General features: G+C 48.9%; 1 protein-coding gene across 2 annotated transcripts in view; it reads right to left on the reverse strand.

Moving 5' to 3' along the window:
* The window catches only part of LOC142493957 (guanine nucleotide-binding protein G(q) subunit alpha), a 153,550-nt gene that overhangs the window by 86,920 nt on the left and 51,368 nt on the right, over nt 1-15,262 (reverse strand). For both annotated transcript variants that reach the window (XM_075598764.1, XM_075598770.1), the window contains exon 2: nt 12,085-12,269. In XM_075598764.1, coding sequence (XP_075454879.1) covers nt 12,085-12,269 — 185 coding nt within the window. The remainder of the gene's footprint in view (nt 1-12,084; nt 12,270-15,262) is intronic.

The raw sequence follows: 15,262 nt of genomic DNA on the forward strand, positions 1-15,262 counted from the left end.
CATATAACACAAGATATGGCACCTCCTCACTGTTCCCCTACTTGTGAGAAGCATTGCCTCCAGAACCAAAGTGCCGGCCATCCGTCTGACTGGAGCCGGGCACCGAGACCGGAGGAGTGCATCAAGTCGGCGCGGGGACCAGCAGCCAGCAAGGCTGAGAGAGAGACAGCAATCGGTGAGCATGAAACCCGGCAGGCTGAGCAAAGATCCACAGCTGCAGCTGCTGTAACCATCAAACCGCCCGGAGAACAGGGAATGGACCCAGCTCCGGGATGGCAGAGACTTGTGGAGGGAGCGGGTGATCGCGGAGACCCCGAGAGTTTTACAGCCGGAGAGGTAATGGCCGCTGCGGCGGCCAGCCCATTTTCCCTGGAAGAGCTCTCACTGTTGTCTACGTGGGGAGGGATGTGGTCCCAGGCGGAGCAGAACGAGCTCCTGGGGCTAGCGTTGTCCCGACCCACTTACCCCTCCCAGAGCCCGGCGCTCCAGCAACTCCGCTCTGGACTCCGTTGCCCCTTGCTGGGGTTAGTCCACCGGTGGCGGGTTAGGGTGTGCGGGAGGTGGGTGTTTCACATGGTTTGGCGGAGTCGGCGATTCCCAGCGACGACCAGAGCACCACAATCCACGCCGGCGACCCTGCATCAAAGCCGGGTACTGCTGCGGCAGCTACCCGGGGCTCGCCCATAGCGGCGGCGGCAGAAGAGCCGCGATTCCGGCAAAGTGCCGGAGCCCTTTCTGAGTGGGGGGAGGGACAGGGATTGCGGGAGGGGGTTATGTTACCTGGTTGGCATGGAGCTGTGTTTCTCCACAAAGACATGGGACCCCAGTCCTGCATCGTTTCCCCTGTGTCAACCCCGGGCGCTGCTGCGGCGGCGACCCGTTGCTTCCCGGCCCAGATGATGACGGCGGCGGCGGCCACTCCAGTCCCCCTGCAATTGGGAACAACGAAGGCGGCGGTCTCTGCGGGGACCAGCGAGGTAAGCCAGACCAAGTCGCAGACTGACCGTGACTTATTTGTTCCTATGACTGTACCCTGTTGTTTCACTCTAGGGGTGACTGGGGGGTGGCAGGAGATAGGGGCACCAGGGGAGGGGAAGGAAGGGCAGCAAGTGAGCCAGCCAGATATCCCCATTACCCTGGCGGAGCAGCAAGGGGACTCTCAGTTAAGAGCCCCACTGTTGCAGTCTTGCTATGGGCTGGAGGTATCAGGGGTTGTGGCACAGTTAGACCCCCCCCAGATTACCTGCCACCCAGGAGCAAAGGTGGGTGCATCTGCACCAGCAACCCTGAGCTCATCCCCGGTAAGGGGGAGACAGTGGCAGGGAGATGGCCTCACTCAAGTAGCCCTAGGATCCAGGTTAGGATTAGCTAGGAAGAAGCGGAGTAAGTAGGTAGCCAGCATCAGTTTTCAGTGGGAGAAGGGCTAGTGGTAGCCGGGGAGGGAAAGCAGCAGGTATGGCAGCTAGAGTTCCCCATTACCCTGGCAGAGCTTCAGGGGGTGTCTCAGATTAGCAACCCCCTGTTGCAGCCTAGCTATGGGATGGGGGTATCATGGGCAGTGGCAGGCTTGTGCCACCCCAGGGATACCTGCCAGCCAAGAGCTAAGGCGGTTGCATCTGGAGAGATGCCCCTTAGCTCATCCCTGGTAAGGGGGAAACAAGGTCAGGGAGGTAGGTGCACTCAGGTAGTTCCAGGGTCTGGGTTAGAATTGCCCAGGGGAGAGAGGAGTGCAGGTGGGCTGCAGGGAGGTAAGCAGCAGGCTGAGGTGCTGGGCCTAGGGGAGGCTAGGCAGGTAGACACCGTGGAGCAGGGGGAGATAGGAGGTCAGTGGGGTGTTAGGCAGCTGGCAGAAGCTAGGGATGGGCTAGGTAGGCAGAAGGTCCCTTGTTCTGACTGGCCAGGAGTGACCCCTCTGACAGGTTCCCCTGGGTTCCCAAAGGAGGGGCTGTGGGTAGATAGGCAGCCAGGGAGGAGAGTCAGGAGTATAGCAGAGCAGCTACAGGTGGGCACAGGGCCAGAGCAGGTAGGGTCCCTACAGGATAGAGACATAGCTCTTTCCCAGACTTGGTTGACAGGAAAGCGACGGTCTGTGCTGGATAACTGGTCTCCTGCAGGTGCAGAGACATGCCAGTCTCTAAGCAGTGTGCAGCCTGGTCTGCAACGGAGCCCCTTCACCATGGACTTGGTTCACCAGGCACTGGGTGGGGGGCAGAGGGAGGCAAAGGAGAATGCCCGGCAGCCACGGTGGAGCCCTGCTCCACAGGATCTGGACTTTACAATCCACTGTGGCCAGGACAATGTACTGGACAATGCCGGAGGACAATTTTGCCAGGCCAACCCCTCAGGACTTATTGAGTGCTTCAAGGGCGCCAGTGGTACCCCAGTGCCCGGGGGAGGCGACTGGGGCACCAGGCACCCATTGAGCAGGGGAGGTGTGACGATGGGGAGGATTTGGCCCGGGATTAAAGGGGTTACACCCCAATTGGCCACCCTCTAACCCCACCAGGGAGACAAGGGGTTAACTGGGCTGAGGCCCAGAAATGTGATTTAACCCTTGTCATAACCTGAAAATGTATATTCCACTGTTCCCCTGTTTTATTGTTATATCAGTGTCTGCATCACACACACACTAGGATCCATCCGGGAGCACAAGGGTTAATAGTTGTTTAGTGATTATAGCCCTTTGTGTAATTTTCCCGCCTTTTCAGGCACCATTTTGCAGGCTCCCATAGGCCGCCATTGAGCTCCATGTGTTTTAATGGTGAATCTTGCTGTTTGGGTCCTGTTTCCTGAGAAGACAAGCAGATGGCGTCCGAGAGGAGGAGCGGCGGTTTCCCATTGTAAGTCAATGGGCTCATTGACTTCAATGGAAATCCTCGAAGGAGCTTTCCAGGAACGAGTTGGCTGCCGCCCAAACCGCTTAACCGCAAAGCGGATACATTTTCAATAGGAGAGCTTTGATCACTGATTAGCCAAGTTCAACGACAAGTGGCGTGGGAATAAACAGTTCTAGAGCACCTAGAAATAAAATTCTTTCTGCCCCTAGTTCCTAGACCTCCCCCCACTCGACCACAACCGGGTCCCCGTATCCTGGACCCCCGATAAGGGTCGAACCGAGAAGAGCGGGTCGCGCCATAGGTTCCAATGGCGGCGGCAGAAACAGCTCAAGAAAACGGCTAAGTGTCAAAAGCTGAAAATTGGGTAACCCATAGCTCCGGTTCCGGAGGGCCCAGAGGATCAGGGTTTGGGGTATCTGTAGTCACTGCTCCAGTATCGCTGCAGAACCATCCTTGACCCTCTTGGACCAACCCGACGGAGTATGGACCCCCTTGAAAGTTCGGGACTTTTCCCATAGACTCCAATGGCGGCCAAACCCCATTGACCGGCTATGGCGGAAAACCCTCATTGACTTCAACGGCGCCGTTGCCCCGTTGAAAGTCTATGGTGGCGGATTCCCATAGCCGCCAACGGCGGCGGTTTGCCATTGAAAGTCTATGGCGGCGGAGCCCGTTGTTTTCAATGGGGATTTAGTGAAAAACCGTGATTTAATTTACAGCGGAGATTTTTGTATTAAAATGTGAAACGGTTTTAAGTGTATTTGTGGATCTCCGGTTCCGAAGGTCGTAGCAAGTCGCAAATTGGACCATAGGGTGTCCCAGTTCCGGCATTGAGAACTGGGAAGTTTGGACCTGCTGGACCCAACGGAACCGGATATTTTAATATGTTGATGTTTTATCTTTCATACTGTGTTCCAAGGTATGGGTAAAACCCAGAGGAAATTCCTTTGCATACCAGGGTAGCTTATGGCCAGAAAGGCGACCCAATGTCTAGGACTTAAGTATGGTTCAAAGGATTTTGTCACTTCCACTGTTTGCATGAGGGCGGAGATTACTCAAACCAGAGCAGTCTTCAAGTGTTCCATTTCACACCTCACAACAAAGCATATCCTGCCAGGAATCCAATCTGGTAGACTAGATGGCATTCCTAATGCAGAGAAGGGGTTACAGAAATGAGACCCCAGAGCTCTACTGCGCATGTACCAGCTAGCAGGGGGGCATGTATCAAATTGTGTTCCCACGTTATTGAGTGGCGAGAGTTAATTGAAGACCAATCCACTGTACTTAATGTTAAGGATAGGGCACAAAAGGTTTATAAACTGTTGTCCACCCTTTATCCTTTGTCTGTTCTATACCATCTTGATTGCTGAGAGAAACGCTATGCAATGTCTTCATGCCAGAGGTCTTTCATGTCTTTGGTGTCTTGATGACTATGAAGAGTGCTGTATGAACTGCAAGTCCAGATATGACTGCTTCATCATTTCCATTTTAAGTAAGTGTCTATATTTTGCCTGTTATTTGTATATCTGATGTGTTCACCTTTATCAAGGAATAAATTATATTTTATCATATCTAAGTCTCGTCCCAGTTCAGACCCACTTATAAATATATATTATCTTTTATATATATTTGTGTGTAAATTACAGCCTGCCATAAAGTCACCGTGACAGTGAGAAGAGAAGGAGGGGGTGAGAAGAGGAGAAGGAGGGGGGTGAGAAGAGGAGAAGGAGGGGGGTGAGAAGAGAAGAAGGAGGGGGTGAGAAGAGAAGAAGGAGAGAGTGAGAAGAGGAGAAGGAGGGGTGTGAGAAGAAGAGAAGGAGGGGTGTGAGAAGAGGAAAAGGAGGGGGTGAAAAGAGGAGAAGGAGGGGGTGAGAAGAGGAGAAGGAGGGGGTGAGAAGAGGAGAAGGAGGGGGTGAGAAGAGGAGAAGGAGGGGGTGAGAAGAGGAGAAGGAGGGGGTGAGAAGAGGAGAAGGAGGGGGTGAGAAGAGGAGAAGGAGGGGGTGAGAAGAGGAGAAGGAGGGAGGTGAGAAGAGGAGTAGGAAGGGGGTGAGAAGAGGAGAAGGAAGGGGGTGAGAAGAGGAGAAGGAAGGGTGTGAGAAGAGAAGTAAGGGTGTGAGAAGAGGAGGAGGGGTGTGAGAAGAGGAGAAGGAGGGGGTGAGAAGAGGAGAAGGGTGAGGGGAGGAGAAGGAATGGGGTGAGAATAGGAGAAGGAAGGGGGTGACAAGAGGAGAAGGACGGGGGTGAGAAGAGGAGAAGGGTGAGGGGAGGAGAGGAGAAGGAAGGGGGTGAGAAGAAGAGAAGGGTGAGGGGAGGAGAAGGAAGGGGGTGAGAAGAGGAGAAGGAAGGGGGTGAGAAGAGGAGAAGGAAGGGGGTGAGAAGAGGAGAAGGAAGGGGGTGAGAAGAGAAGGAGGGGGTGAGAAGAGAAGAAGGAGGGGGTGAGAAGAGGAGAAGGAGGGGGTGAGAAGAGGAGAAGGAGGGGGTGAGAAGAGGAGAAGAGGGGTGAGAAGAGAAGGAGGGGATGAGAAGAGGAGGGGTGAGAAGAGGAGGAGGGGATGAGAAGAGGAGGAGGGGCGAGAAGAGGAGGGGCAAGAAGAGGAGGAGGGGCGAGAAGAGGAGGAGGGGCGAGAAGAGGAGGAGAAGGGGTGAGAGGAGAAGGAGGGGTGAGAGGAGGAGAAGGAAGGGGGTGAGAAGAGAAGGAAGGGGGTGAGAAGAGAAGGAGGGGTGAGAGGAGAAGGAGGGGTGAGAAGAGGAGGAGGGGGTGAGAAGAGGAGGAGGGGGTGAGAAGAGAAGGAGGGGGTGAGAAGAGGAGAATGGGGTGAGAAGAGGAGAAGATGGGGTGAGAAGAGGAGAAGGGGGGGTGAGAAGAGGAGAAGGAGGGGGTGAGCAGGAGGAGAAGGGGTGAGAAGAGGAGGAGGGGACGAGAAGAGGAGAAGGGGCGAGAAGAGGAGGAGGGGCGAGAAGAGGAGAATGGGGTGAAAAGAGGAGAAATGGGGGTGAGAAGTGGGGTGAGAAGAGAAGTGGGGGTGAGAAGAGGAGAAGTGGGGGTGAGAAGAGGAGAATGGGGTGAAAAGAGGAGAAGGAGGGGGTGAAAAGAGGAGAAGGAGGGAGTGAAAAGAGGAGACGTGGTGGTGAAAAGAGCAGTTGTGAGAAGAGGAGGAGGGGTGAGAAGAGGAGAGGAGGAGGAGGGGGTGAGAGGAGGAGGTGGTGAGAGGAGGAGGGGGGGTGAGAGGAGGAGGGGGGGTGAGAGGAGGAGGAGGAGGGGGGTGAGAGAGGCAGTGCACGCTCAGTAGTGTTTTCGCCATTGTACAGTGCCTTTAAAAATAAATAAAAAAAAAAACTTTTTTTTAAAGGCGAGTTCCTTTCTTGTCTGGCGAGTAACGTTTTGAATAATTTGTCGTGCTGTGTGCGCGCGCGCCTGCCTGCCTGTATATCCATACACACACATTAAAACGAGAATGTTAAACGCTTGAGAGCTTTAACAGTAGTGCACTTCATATATACACGAGTATCTGCTACTCAACATATTCCCTATTATTGAGCCACCACAATAAGGTAGTCAGACAGCTGTATTGATTAGTACGATCAAATTTACAGAGAGAGCGAGAAATATTGAAAAGAGTTGTGGGTACTTTATAATCAGCGGAGTTTGGCAGACACAGCGCTGCTGGCTGTGCCAGACATTCTGTTCTCTTACCTACGCTAGCTAGTGCCAGCCTCACCCTAACCCTTTGAGTGTCCCAAGACATAGCTACCCCATGACTTGGTAGCTACGAAAGTTCGTGCTCAGACGTGCTCTGCAAAAGTTGCGGACGGTAAGGGGTGACCCTTCCCTTTCCGTTATCAGTAACGGAGCGATCGTGTGACCGCTTTGGAGAGTGTTGCAGCGGCTGCGGGACTCTGCCGCTCAAAGGGTTAAATTGCTGACTTTTCTAGCCTAATTCCTCTTCAATGCTGTAGAGCAGCAGCGCGCCCCCCTGCGCCCCCCTGCCTTTTGTCCTTGGGTGCTTGCCCCCCCACCCCCCCATTCTGTGTGGAGTTAAATGACGCACAAGGCCATGTGATGTCCCGTGACCCGCAGCGTTATTTGACCCCGCATTGCTATGGTAACGCGCGTGGGACATGTTGCCATGGAGACGCTTCCGTACGCTGGCTGAAGCAGGGTAAGTTTAGGTTCCAGAGGCCTCACGCGATTCCCCAGCATTGAATTTTAATGTCTTGGGGAAGAGCGCGGGGACTCTGCAACCGCTCGCGCCCCCCCCCCCCCCCAGAAAAATCTCACGCCCCCCATTTTGGGCACCACTGTTGTAGAGGACTCCAGGGCATGTCAGCGATTGGGCTACAGTGGGGGTTCTCAACTCCAGTCCTCAAGACCCCCCCAACAGGACACGTTTTCAGGATAACCCTCCTTCAGCACAGGTGGCTCAATCAGTCCCTGCTGAAGGGATATCCTGAAAACCTGACCTGTTGGGGGGGGGGGGGGTGGGTCTTGAGAACCCCTGGGCTACAGATCTATATTATCTAAAACAGAACTATCCACGCCATCTGTTTTACTAGTATGTCACAAAAGTAAAGGATGTTGCTTCTTTATCAGCGCATGCACAACTTGTAGACTGATATTTAAACTGGATGTACACTGTAGAACACCCACAAACCACAACCAAATAGGATAACCACAAACGTGTCTCATGATAAAAAAAAAAAAACACAACGGTTATATTGAAACATTTCCTTAAAGGCGCCGTCCACTTTACCGAACCTCTATTTTCTTTTACAGGATTGCAATTCGGGAGTCCTCCAGAGCGGAGCTGCACTCTTTTACGTCTCTGGGGATTCCCTGGTTTAACAGGCACAGGCAGTCCTCGGTTATCCACCGCGAGTCCCATGTTAATCAGTGGCGGTGATGGATGGAATAACGCATTCGGGCGTTGGAAAACGTCCCTCAGGGTTGCATTGTAAAGCGTTGGATATGCCACTTGTTGTAAAGTGAAACGTTGGATAGCGAGGACCACCTGTACTTGCTAGAGAAGTTACCAGTATTACTTTCTGGTTTGTAAGGGGGGATTTAAATAGCTTTTCAACAGGAATCCACAACCGATAATTTTGCAGCTTTCTACTGGCCCCAGATTTGACAGCCATTTTGTTTCCCCCGAGGGAGATTTAAAAACCAGTAACTTCACCGGTAAATATCTCAGGAACTCCAGAGCTTAAAATAGCGGTGCTCGGCTTGGGGGTGAGGGGTAAAAAATAATAAACGGTGGGCGGAGGGGGGGGGGGTGTAGATAAAAAAAAGTTGAGTAGGAGGACCTGCTCCTTTAATAAGAAACAACTGTCATTCAAAAATTAAAGCAGCATTTCATTAAAAATCCTGTTTAAAAAAAATAAATAAACAAATACAAAATCAGTTATTACTTACTGCAATATATATATTTTTTTAACTATTTATTCCCTTTTTAATAATTCTTAATGTATTAAGAGTCCTAGTAACTATTTAGGAAACCCCAACGTTTCCTCTTTTGAAATAGGCCACTATATTGGGTACCCAAGGAAGCAGCATCTTTGCTGATTGATCACGGGAGAACGGATCGATCAGAAGATTAGATCATTGCATTGCCGTAAATGTAAGGAACGGCTGAATTTATTCAAGTAAAACTGGGCAATAGGAATTGCCCCTTTAAGCAAAATTTAAAAAAAGGATTGCTAAAAAGCCATGAGTGTTTCAAAATTATAAACAAATAATTACATTCATTAAAAAATAATTAAAAACTATGCGAGATCTGTCATTATGTAATTGTCTTTTTGAAGCGCTGTAATGTTTTCATACAACAGTTTTACCAATTCCGTTCAGCACATATTATACAATATTTGGTACTTCAGTATCAAGTGCAAATTTATAAAAACAAATTAAAACAGGGTTACTAACAAGTGAAAGAATATTGCTAGTAAAAGTTGAAGTTAATAGAAAGCGCTAATCTTTTTTTTCCCGTTCATGGTGTTAAAACAAGGATTGTGAAAAACATGGTTCTGTAAAACGTGGGCAGGTGGTAATGATCTGTGCGCTTCCGTATAGGAAATGCTGCACAGCAGATGCCATAAAAAATACTGCTCATTTAATAGACTCCCATCGATTTTGTATATTACAACAAGTTAGTGTGCAAACTTCCTGTGGACAATTCTGCACAGGAAGCCGCAGCATCCAAAGCCAATGTGCTGAGCTGTCATCTGAAGCTAAACGTTTGCCATTCATGCTTCCAATTCAGAGCTGGGCAACTCTGGTCCTCAAAGGTCACCAACAGGTATTGTTTTCTGGATATTCATGTTTTTTCCTCTCTTTGGAACCAATATCCCGATACTGTGTACTGTATAGCTCGTCCATGCATATTGGATTGGGAGTTTGTCAAGGACCTGCCGGTAGGGCTGATCCGAAGATGCTCCGGAGCTACTACTCTGAGAGCCCCTCTTAAGCACATGCTCACTCCTCTTCCCTCATGAAAAGGATCTTGGGTCACTACTAGAGACTATATAGGGCATGTTCCTTAACTGAAAACAATCAACAGGGACAGGAAACTCTTAATATACATACCTATACACAAACCAATTTACAGAACTAACGATGAGGCCCTCTGCAAAACTTAAAAGAACTTGCTTCTAGAACATTGGGTAGAGCTATATATATCCCCTTCAAAAACACTATGGTGACGTCACTGATCACAAGACATCCTACATCACATGATGGGGAGGGTAAATACAGGGTGATACCACCCAGTTAACCCATTAAGGTTGTTAACCCCTTACATTACTTAGTAGTCCGCAAAGAGGGACTACATATAGATTTGTTCTTTTCTTTATGACGGTCACCTTTTGATAAACATTTCAAGCCACAGAGAAGCCCATTATTTTTATTTATAATGTAGTAGTCCAGATATAGCTGCTTGTAACTTTTAAGATTTTGGAGGATAAAACAAAATGTTTGGCATTTCACTCGTCTGAAATAATTAAACCTATTTAAATATGGGTTCCAAGGGGGGTGGGGACTAAAGAAATAGAAACCGGAGGGTGATTACTTTTTATTTAAAGTATTCTGCATTCCAAAACTCTCAAACATTTTAGGAGGGAATTGCGCTTTTAAATGTGGTCATGATTGTGAAAAGATTGCCTTGTATACCTTATATAATATTATAACCTCAAAACATTACAGCTTTTTTTAATAACTGCATTACATTTTCATTTGAAGCCTTTGCTGATCCCAGAGCAGTGCTTCTCAAACTGTGGACCTAGAAGCCTTAAACCAATCCAGTGGCGTAGCTAGACATGCGCAGGCCCCCGGGCAAAAATTTTTTTTCAGGGTCCCATTATTAATACTGACTGCAATTTTTTTCTCCTTCCCCCCAGCCTCTCCCTGATCCTCGCTCTCATCATCCTCACCATCTCTCCCCCCCCTCCTCATCATCTCTCTTCCTCATCTCTTCCCCCTCCTCCTCTCTCCCCTAACATCCCCTCTTCCCCCCACCATCATCATCTCTCTTCCACCCCCACCATCATCATCTCTCGCCCCCCATGCCTACATGTGGGTGGTCTGGCATTAAACTGAGGATAAGCCGGCAGAGGAATCAGCAGCTGTTACACAGACAGAGCAGGACAGCAGAGGTGGAGCATGCTCTAGTGGTCTGACCCAAAAGTCTTTCTTGATTCCTGTGTCTGCTGCTAGAGCGTGCTCCGCCTCTGCTGTCCTGCTCGGCCTATGTAAAAGCTGCGGATTCCTCTGCCGGTTTATCTTCTGTTTAACGATGGGGGCATATCATCTCCGCCACATGTCTGAAGAGAGCGATGGGCTGCCGACACGGGGAGGGGGCCAGCGGGGGGCCAAGAACAGGCCCTCGGAATATAGCTAAACCCCTGCACAAATCACTTTGCTCCTGCACCCAAAGCGGATTTCTCTCTACAGGATATGTCTAGTATTTGTGAAATACCTGTTTGAGAATTCCTGTCCTACCCTAGAAAAATAAATATTACTATGGTCTTTTGTACCATTTTACCTATTTTTAACAACTATTACACATCTTAAAGCAGCAATACTACATTCCTCCCCCCCCCCCCAGTTTTTGTTTTCTTCAAATATGTAAAGCATGCGACAATGTATAATTCTACATTGTTACCCCTACGCTGGCAATCGTTTAGTGCTCCCGTTACAAATCTGTAAAAGTACTGATTGTGTGCCTAACTAAAGGGCTGCCTTTCCGTTCCAATCAATCCTTCTGTCAGTGTGACTCAGCAGCTAGCATGTATCCTTATATTACTAAGGTAGCATTATCAATTGTTACAGTTTGCAGCTCAAACTGCTGGGAGTATTGGCAACAAATTATCATAAATAGGAAAGTGTTACAAATATCTTGCACTGCTGGGAGGTGGGCTAAAGTCTGCTATAGAAAACAAAAAATGCTCAGTATATTAAAACTCATTAAAGAAGGCATTACAAAAAAAAATCACTATTATCTAATACTTTTTTATATAAAAAAAAACAAAAAAAAAAACCACCTAAGATTTACATGTTTTGCTCCTTTAAACTCTGCAACAGACATCCCAAATTTCGATAAGGTTTTACATGCCTTAGGCCAGAGGTACGGAAACTGAGGGGCGCGGCGGTTGCAGAGGCCCCCGCGCTCTTCCCCAAGGCGTATAAATTAAATGCCAGGGATCACGCGAGGCCTCTACAACTTCACTTACCTTGTCTCCGGCAACGCGGCGTCAAATGACGCCGAGGGGTCACGTCACCCAGCGGTGTCATTTGACGCCGGAGACATGGTAAGGAGGGGGGCAGTGCAGACAGGGATGCGCAGAGGGGCGGGGGTCTTAGGCTTTCACTTTAACGCAAATTTTATAAATGTTCCCAAGTAAGGCTAGAGCTTTACGAGTACAATGGAGTTCTGGCGTTGAAATGAGAATGAACCATGGTTGCAAAACAACTGTGGTAAGGATGCTTGTGCATCTCCATATGTGCTGTACTAAAATTATAAAGCAGTGGGTGATTGTTCTTGGAGATTAATTGCTACATAGATTTGTCTTTGAACCAGAGAACTACTGGAGGATCTCCCAATAATGTGTGGGATCAGGACAGATGGAAAGCAAATGCACATTTATACCCCAATGATCATTTCTCACCCGGGTACGTAAAACTACTTATCTTTTATGTTGGTGGTTCTATAGTTACTACACCAAAATGATATTAAATACGCCGCTGCTTTAGACTTGCCTTGTTGTGTTCATACTTGTATGGAATTTTAAGGGTCTCCATGGCTCGGATCATAGCTTGCATGGCCGTGAATATATTCTGATACACAAGTTTGGTGAAGCCCCTCTTATCTTCATCAGAGTAGCCAGATCCGTGGATGATCCTCATCTGTTTGATAAATGTGCTTTTCCCACTTTCTCCTGTGCCTGAAAAATGGAGTAAAGACACGGTCAATAATACAATTATGGATCAGTCAAGGTTTTCCCAAGAGCCGCACAAGTATTAACAAAAACTGCTGAACATCATCATATGACGGCCTTTACTCTTCCCGAGTTTCTTGGAGTTTGTAATATCCTTATTATTATTGTAGGGATATATAGATCTCTAGAAATTTTTCTCGGGCGCCTCGTTGCCTGTGCACCAAAAGCTATGTCCCTGGCGCCTGTGTTTTGCCGTGCCGAGTGACTCGTCAGTCACCAGCGCAGCCGATCACAGCGCAACATCAAAGCAGGATCGGGCGCCGGCGGCAGCAGTGACTGACAGGTCGCTCAGCAATGCGCTGCTTGGGAAGAGAGAGGCGAAGAGATGGAACACTGTGCCTGCCCCTGTTCTCCATGAGGTAAGACAGGGTGGGGGGGGATGCCTGTGAGAGTGTGTGTGTGTCACAGATGTATGCCCATATTTATTTATATAGGACGCTTTACAGCAGTAATACACAACATAATAGGAATAAGTGCTACAACATAAAAAGTAGACATTAGGAAAAGGAGTCCTTGCCCTGAAGAGCTTACAATCTAAGTACACACACTGATATCTTGCATCGCAAGGGGGGGGGAGAGGAGTGAGAGCCCCCAACAAAACTTAGGCTCCCCTGGACTAATTGATCATCAAATATATATACATACACACACACACACACACACACACACACTTCATAGCTTTACTGCGTTACAAAAAAATAATAAATCTTTCCATTCCCATTTAGTTACCAGACACTAATTGTACTCCACTAATATCCCTTGAGTGGGAGAAATCCGACCTGGGCTGCTTGGATTGTTTGAAAAAGTACTTGGATACCATTTTACTGTATCCACTTCTTTATTTCTATCTTTTTGTGCTGACCCCTCACGGTTTGTGTTTATTAGAGAGCCTGTGATGGCTCCAGCATAAGATGTTTCGCACCGGCAAAACAAGCTTGTGGGTACTGAAAGCATGTATTAGTCTGTCAGGCCGGAGATGTCAGGGGAACTGTGCTGCAGGCACTTTCTACTAATGGAATTAACCGGAAGGGGGAGGAGGAGTGACCATTGCCTGCACTCTTTTCAGACTTTATTCTGCCCCATCACTCGTGATACTCCATTTGTCAGCTCAAATCTTTTCAGTTGCATACGCGCAGGGTCCGAAATAAACATAATCGTCCATTCGCCCGTGGAAAACTGGGAGAGACTTGTGGTGCTGAAAGACCGCGACTGCTGGAGAACTTCTTGGGAAGGCACAGTAGTGATTGACAACTTTGGTTCCTATTTGCTCCCCGCAATGCCTTCCTTAGCAACATGCAAGGTATTGCGGGACACAACTTCGTGAAGCAGAGCGGCGATTGACAGCTATGCTTCCGAAGATGTTTTTCAGCAGCCGCCATCTTTCCTGCGGTGGATCAGAGTATGCAAGTTAAACTTTGAGCCCTGCATATGCAGGGCAATGCTAAGCCTTCACGCCGAACCCAGTGGCACTCAAGAAGTTAACCTCTAGAGTTCCCTTATAACATTCATTGAATGCACGCTGGTGGCCCTTGAGCAAAAAGTGTGTGGCGTTTACTGACAAAACCTATCTACAGGTCATCGCGACCACATTCCAAGAAAGCAGCAGCGTCGATCCAACCGTAAAAGATGGACTTCTTGTGTTGACAGCAGGCGACCTTGTGATCGCTAAATTAGCATTCAAATGATGAGTGGCAATCTGGTGCAATAGGTATACTGGTACAGAGGAAAGGTTACAGAAGAGCGCTCTGCAAGGGGTGTATTACCATGGGCCACTTAGAACTCAACTTGTTCTCAAATGATGCAGCTTCTCTCATAAACTGGGAAGGTTTATCAAACGAAATTACCACATCCTAGAGAGTCCCAAAAAATATAATCCTTTCTTAGTTGGATGGATCAGGACTGTTCTAAAAATCATGCATGTGTATATGAAGCTACCAAATGTTTATTTTCGATCATACATAGTGATAATAAACATTTTTTTTTAAAATGATTAGTCAAAGCGGGGGGGGCGTGGTTTGAGGGGAGGGCTCTCGTGCTGTGGTCCCCCCCCAACCTGTCGGTCCCTCTCCCTCCTGTCGGTCCCTCTTCCCCCCCCTCCCGGAGCCCCCCTTCTCTCCCCCCCTCCCGGAGCAGGGGCAGCCCGCAAAACGGGCACCAGAGGGGGGGGGGGGGGGTCGCGGCGCTATGCACGGCTGCAAAGACAGGGTAGCAGCCTCCCTCCCCGTAGCCGCCTCCCTTCCCTCCTCATTGGCCGACTGCTGCACCACGTGACGCGTCAGCGCTTCTGATCACCAGAAGCTTGCAACATCGGCCGGCTGACGCGTCACAGCACGCAGTCAGCCATGTCTGAAGGAGCCAGTGGGGACCTTCAGACTGGAGGAAAGGAGCTGGTGGCCCGCTGCCGCGCGCGCCGCCAGACGCAGCGGGACCAAAGCCTAAGTATGGAAGATTTAAGGCAGTACATGCAATTGTCCACTCTTCCATGGGGTGTGCTTAGATTAAAAGTTGATTTGGGGTGAAATTGCACATTTAAAAAAAGCATACGACCAATATAGGCGTGACACAAAACAAAATATAGAATCAAAATGTTTAAGATCGTTCTATTTTACCCCCCCCCCCTTCCTCCCAGAAGTCAGCCATATTTTATTTGTAGAATCATTTATGACACAAGAAGGCTTATGTGCAAGGTGATTCATCTGCTTTATTCTTCTGGCTTCTGCTTCCTTTCCAACAGTGGAAACCAGTGAACATGGAGTTATGTCAGTCTGAAGAACATGTGCTCAATTATTTCCTTAAATTAGTATTGGCCTTTTTGGTGGCCTGAACTGAAAGCCATATACTTGTATGTTTTCTGACACTTGTTGTTATTGTGCCCATTTAGTGTCTACTGTGTGGCAGCACTACATTTGTGAGCGGGACATTTTCCCTTTTACTTTGTT

Source organism: Ascaphus truei, chromosome 1 (genome assembly GCF_040206685.1).
Source record: "Ascaphus truei isolate aAscTru1 chromosome 1, aAscTru1.hap1, whole genome shotgun sequence".
In the NCBI taxonomy this organism is placed as follows: domain Eukaryota; kingdom Metazoa; phylum Chordata; class Amphibia; order Anura; family Ascaphidae; genus Ascaphus; species Ascaphus truei.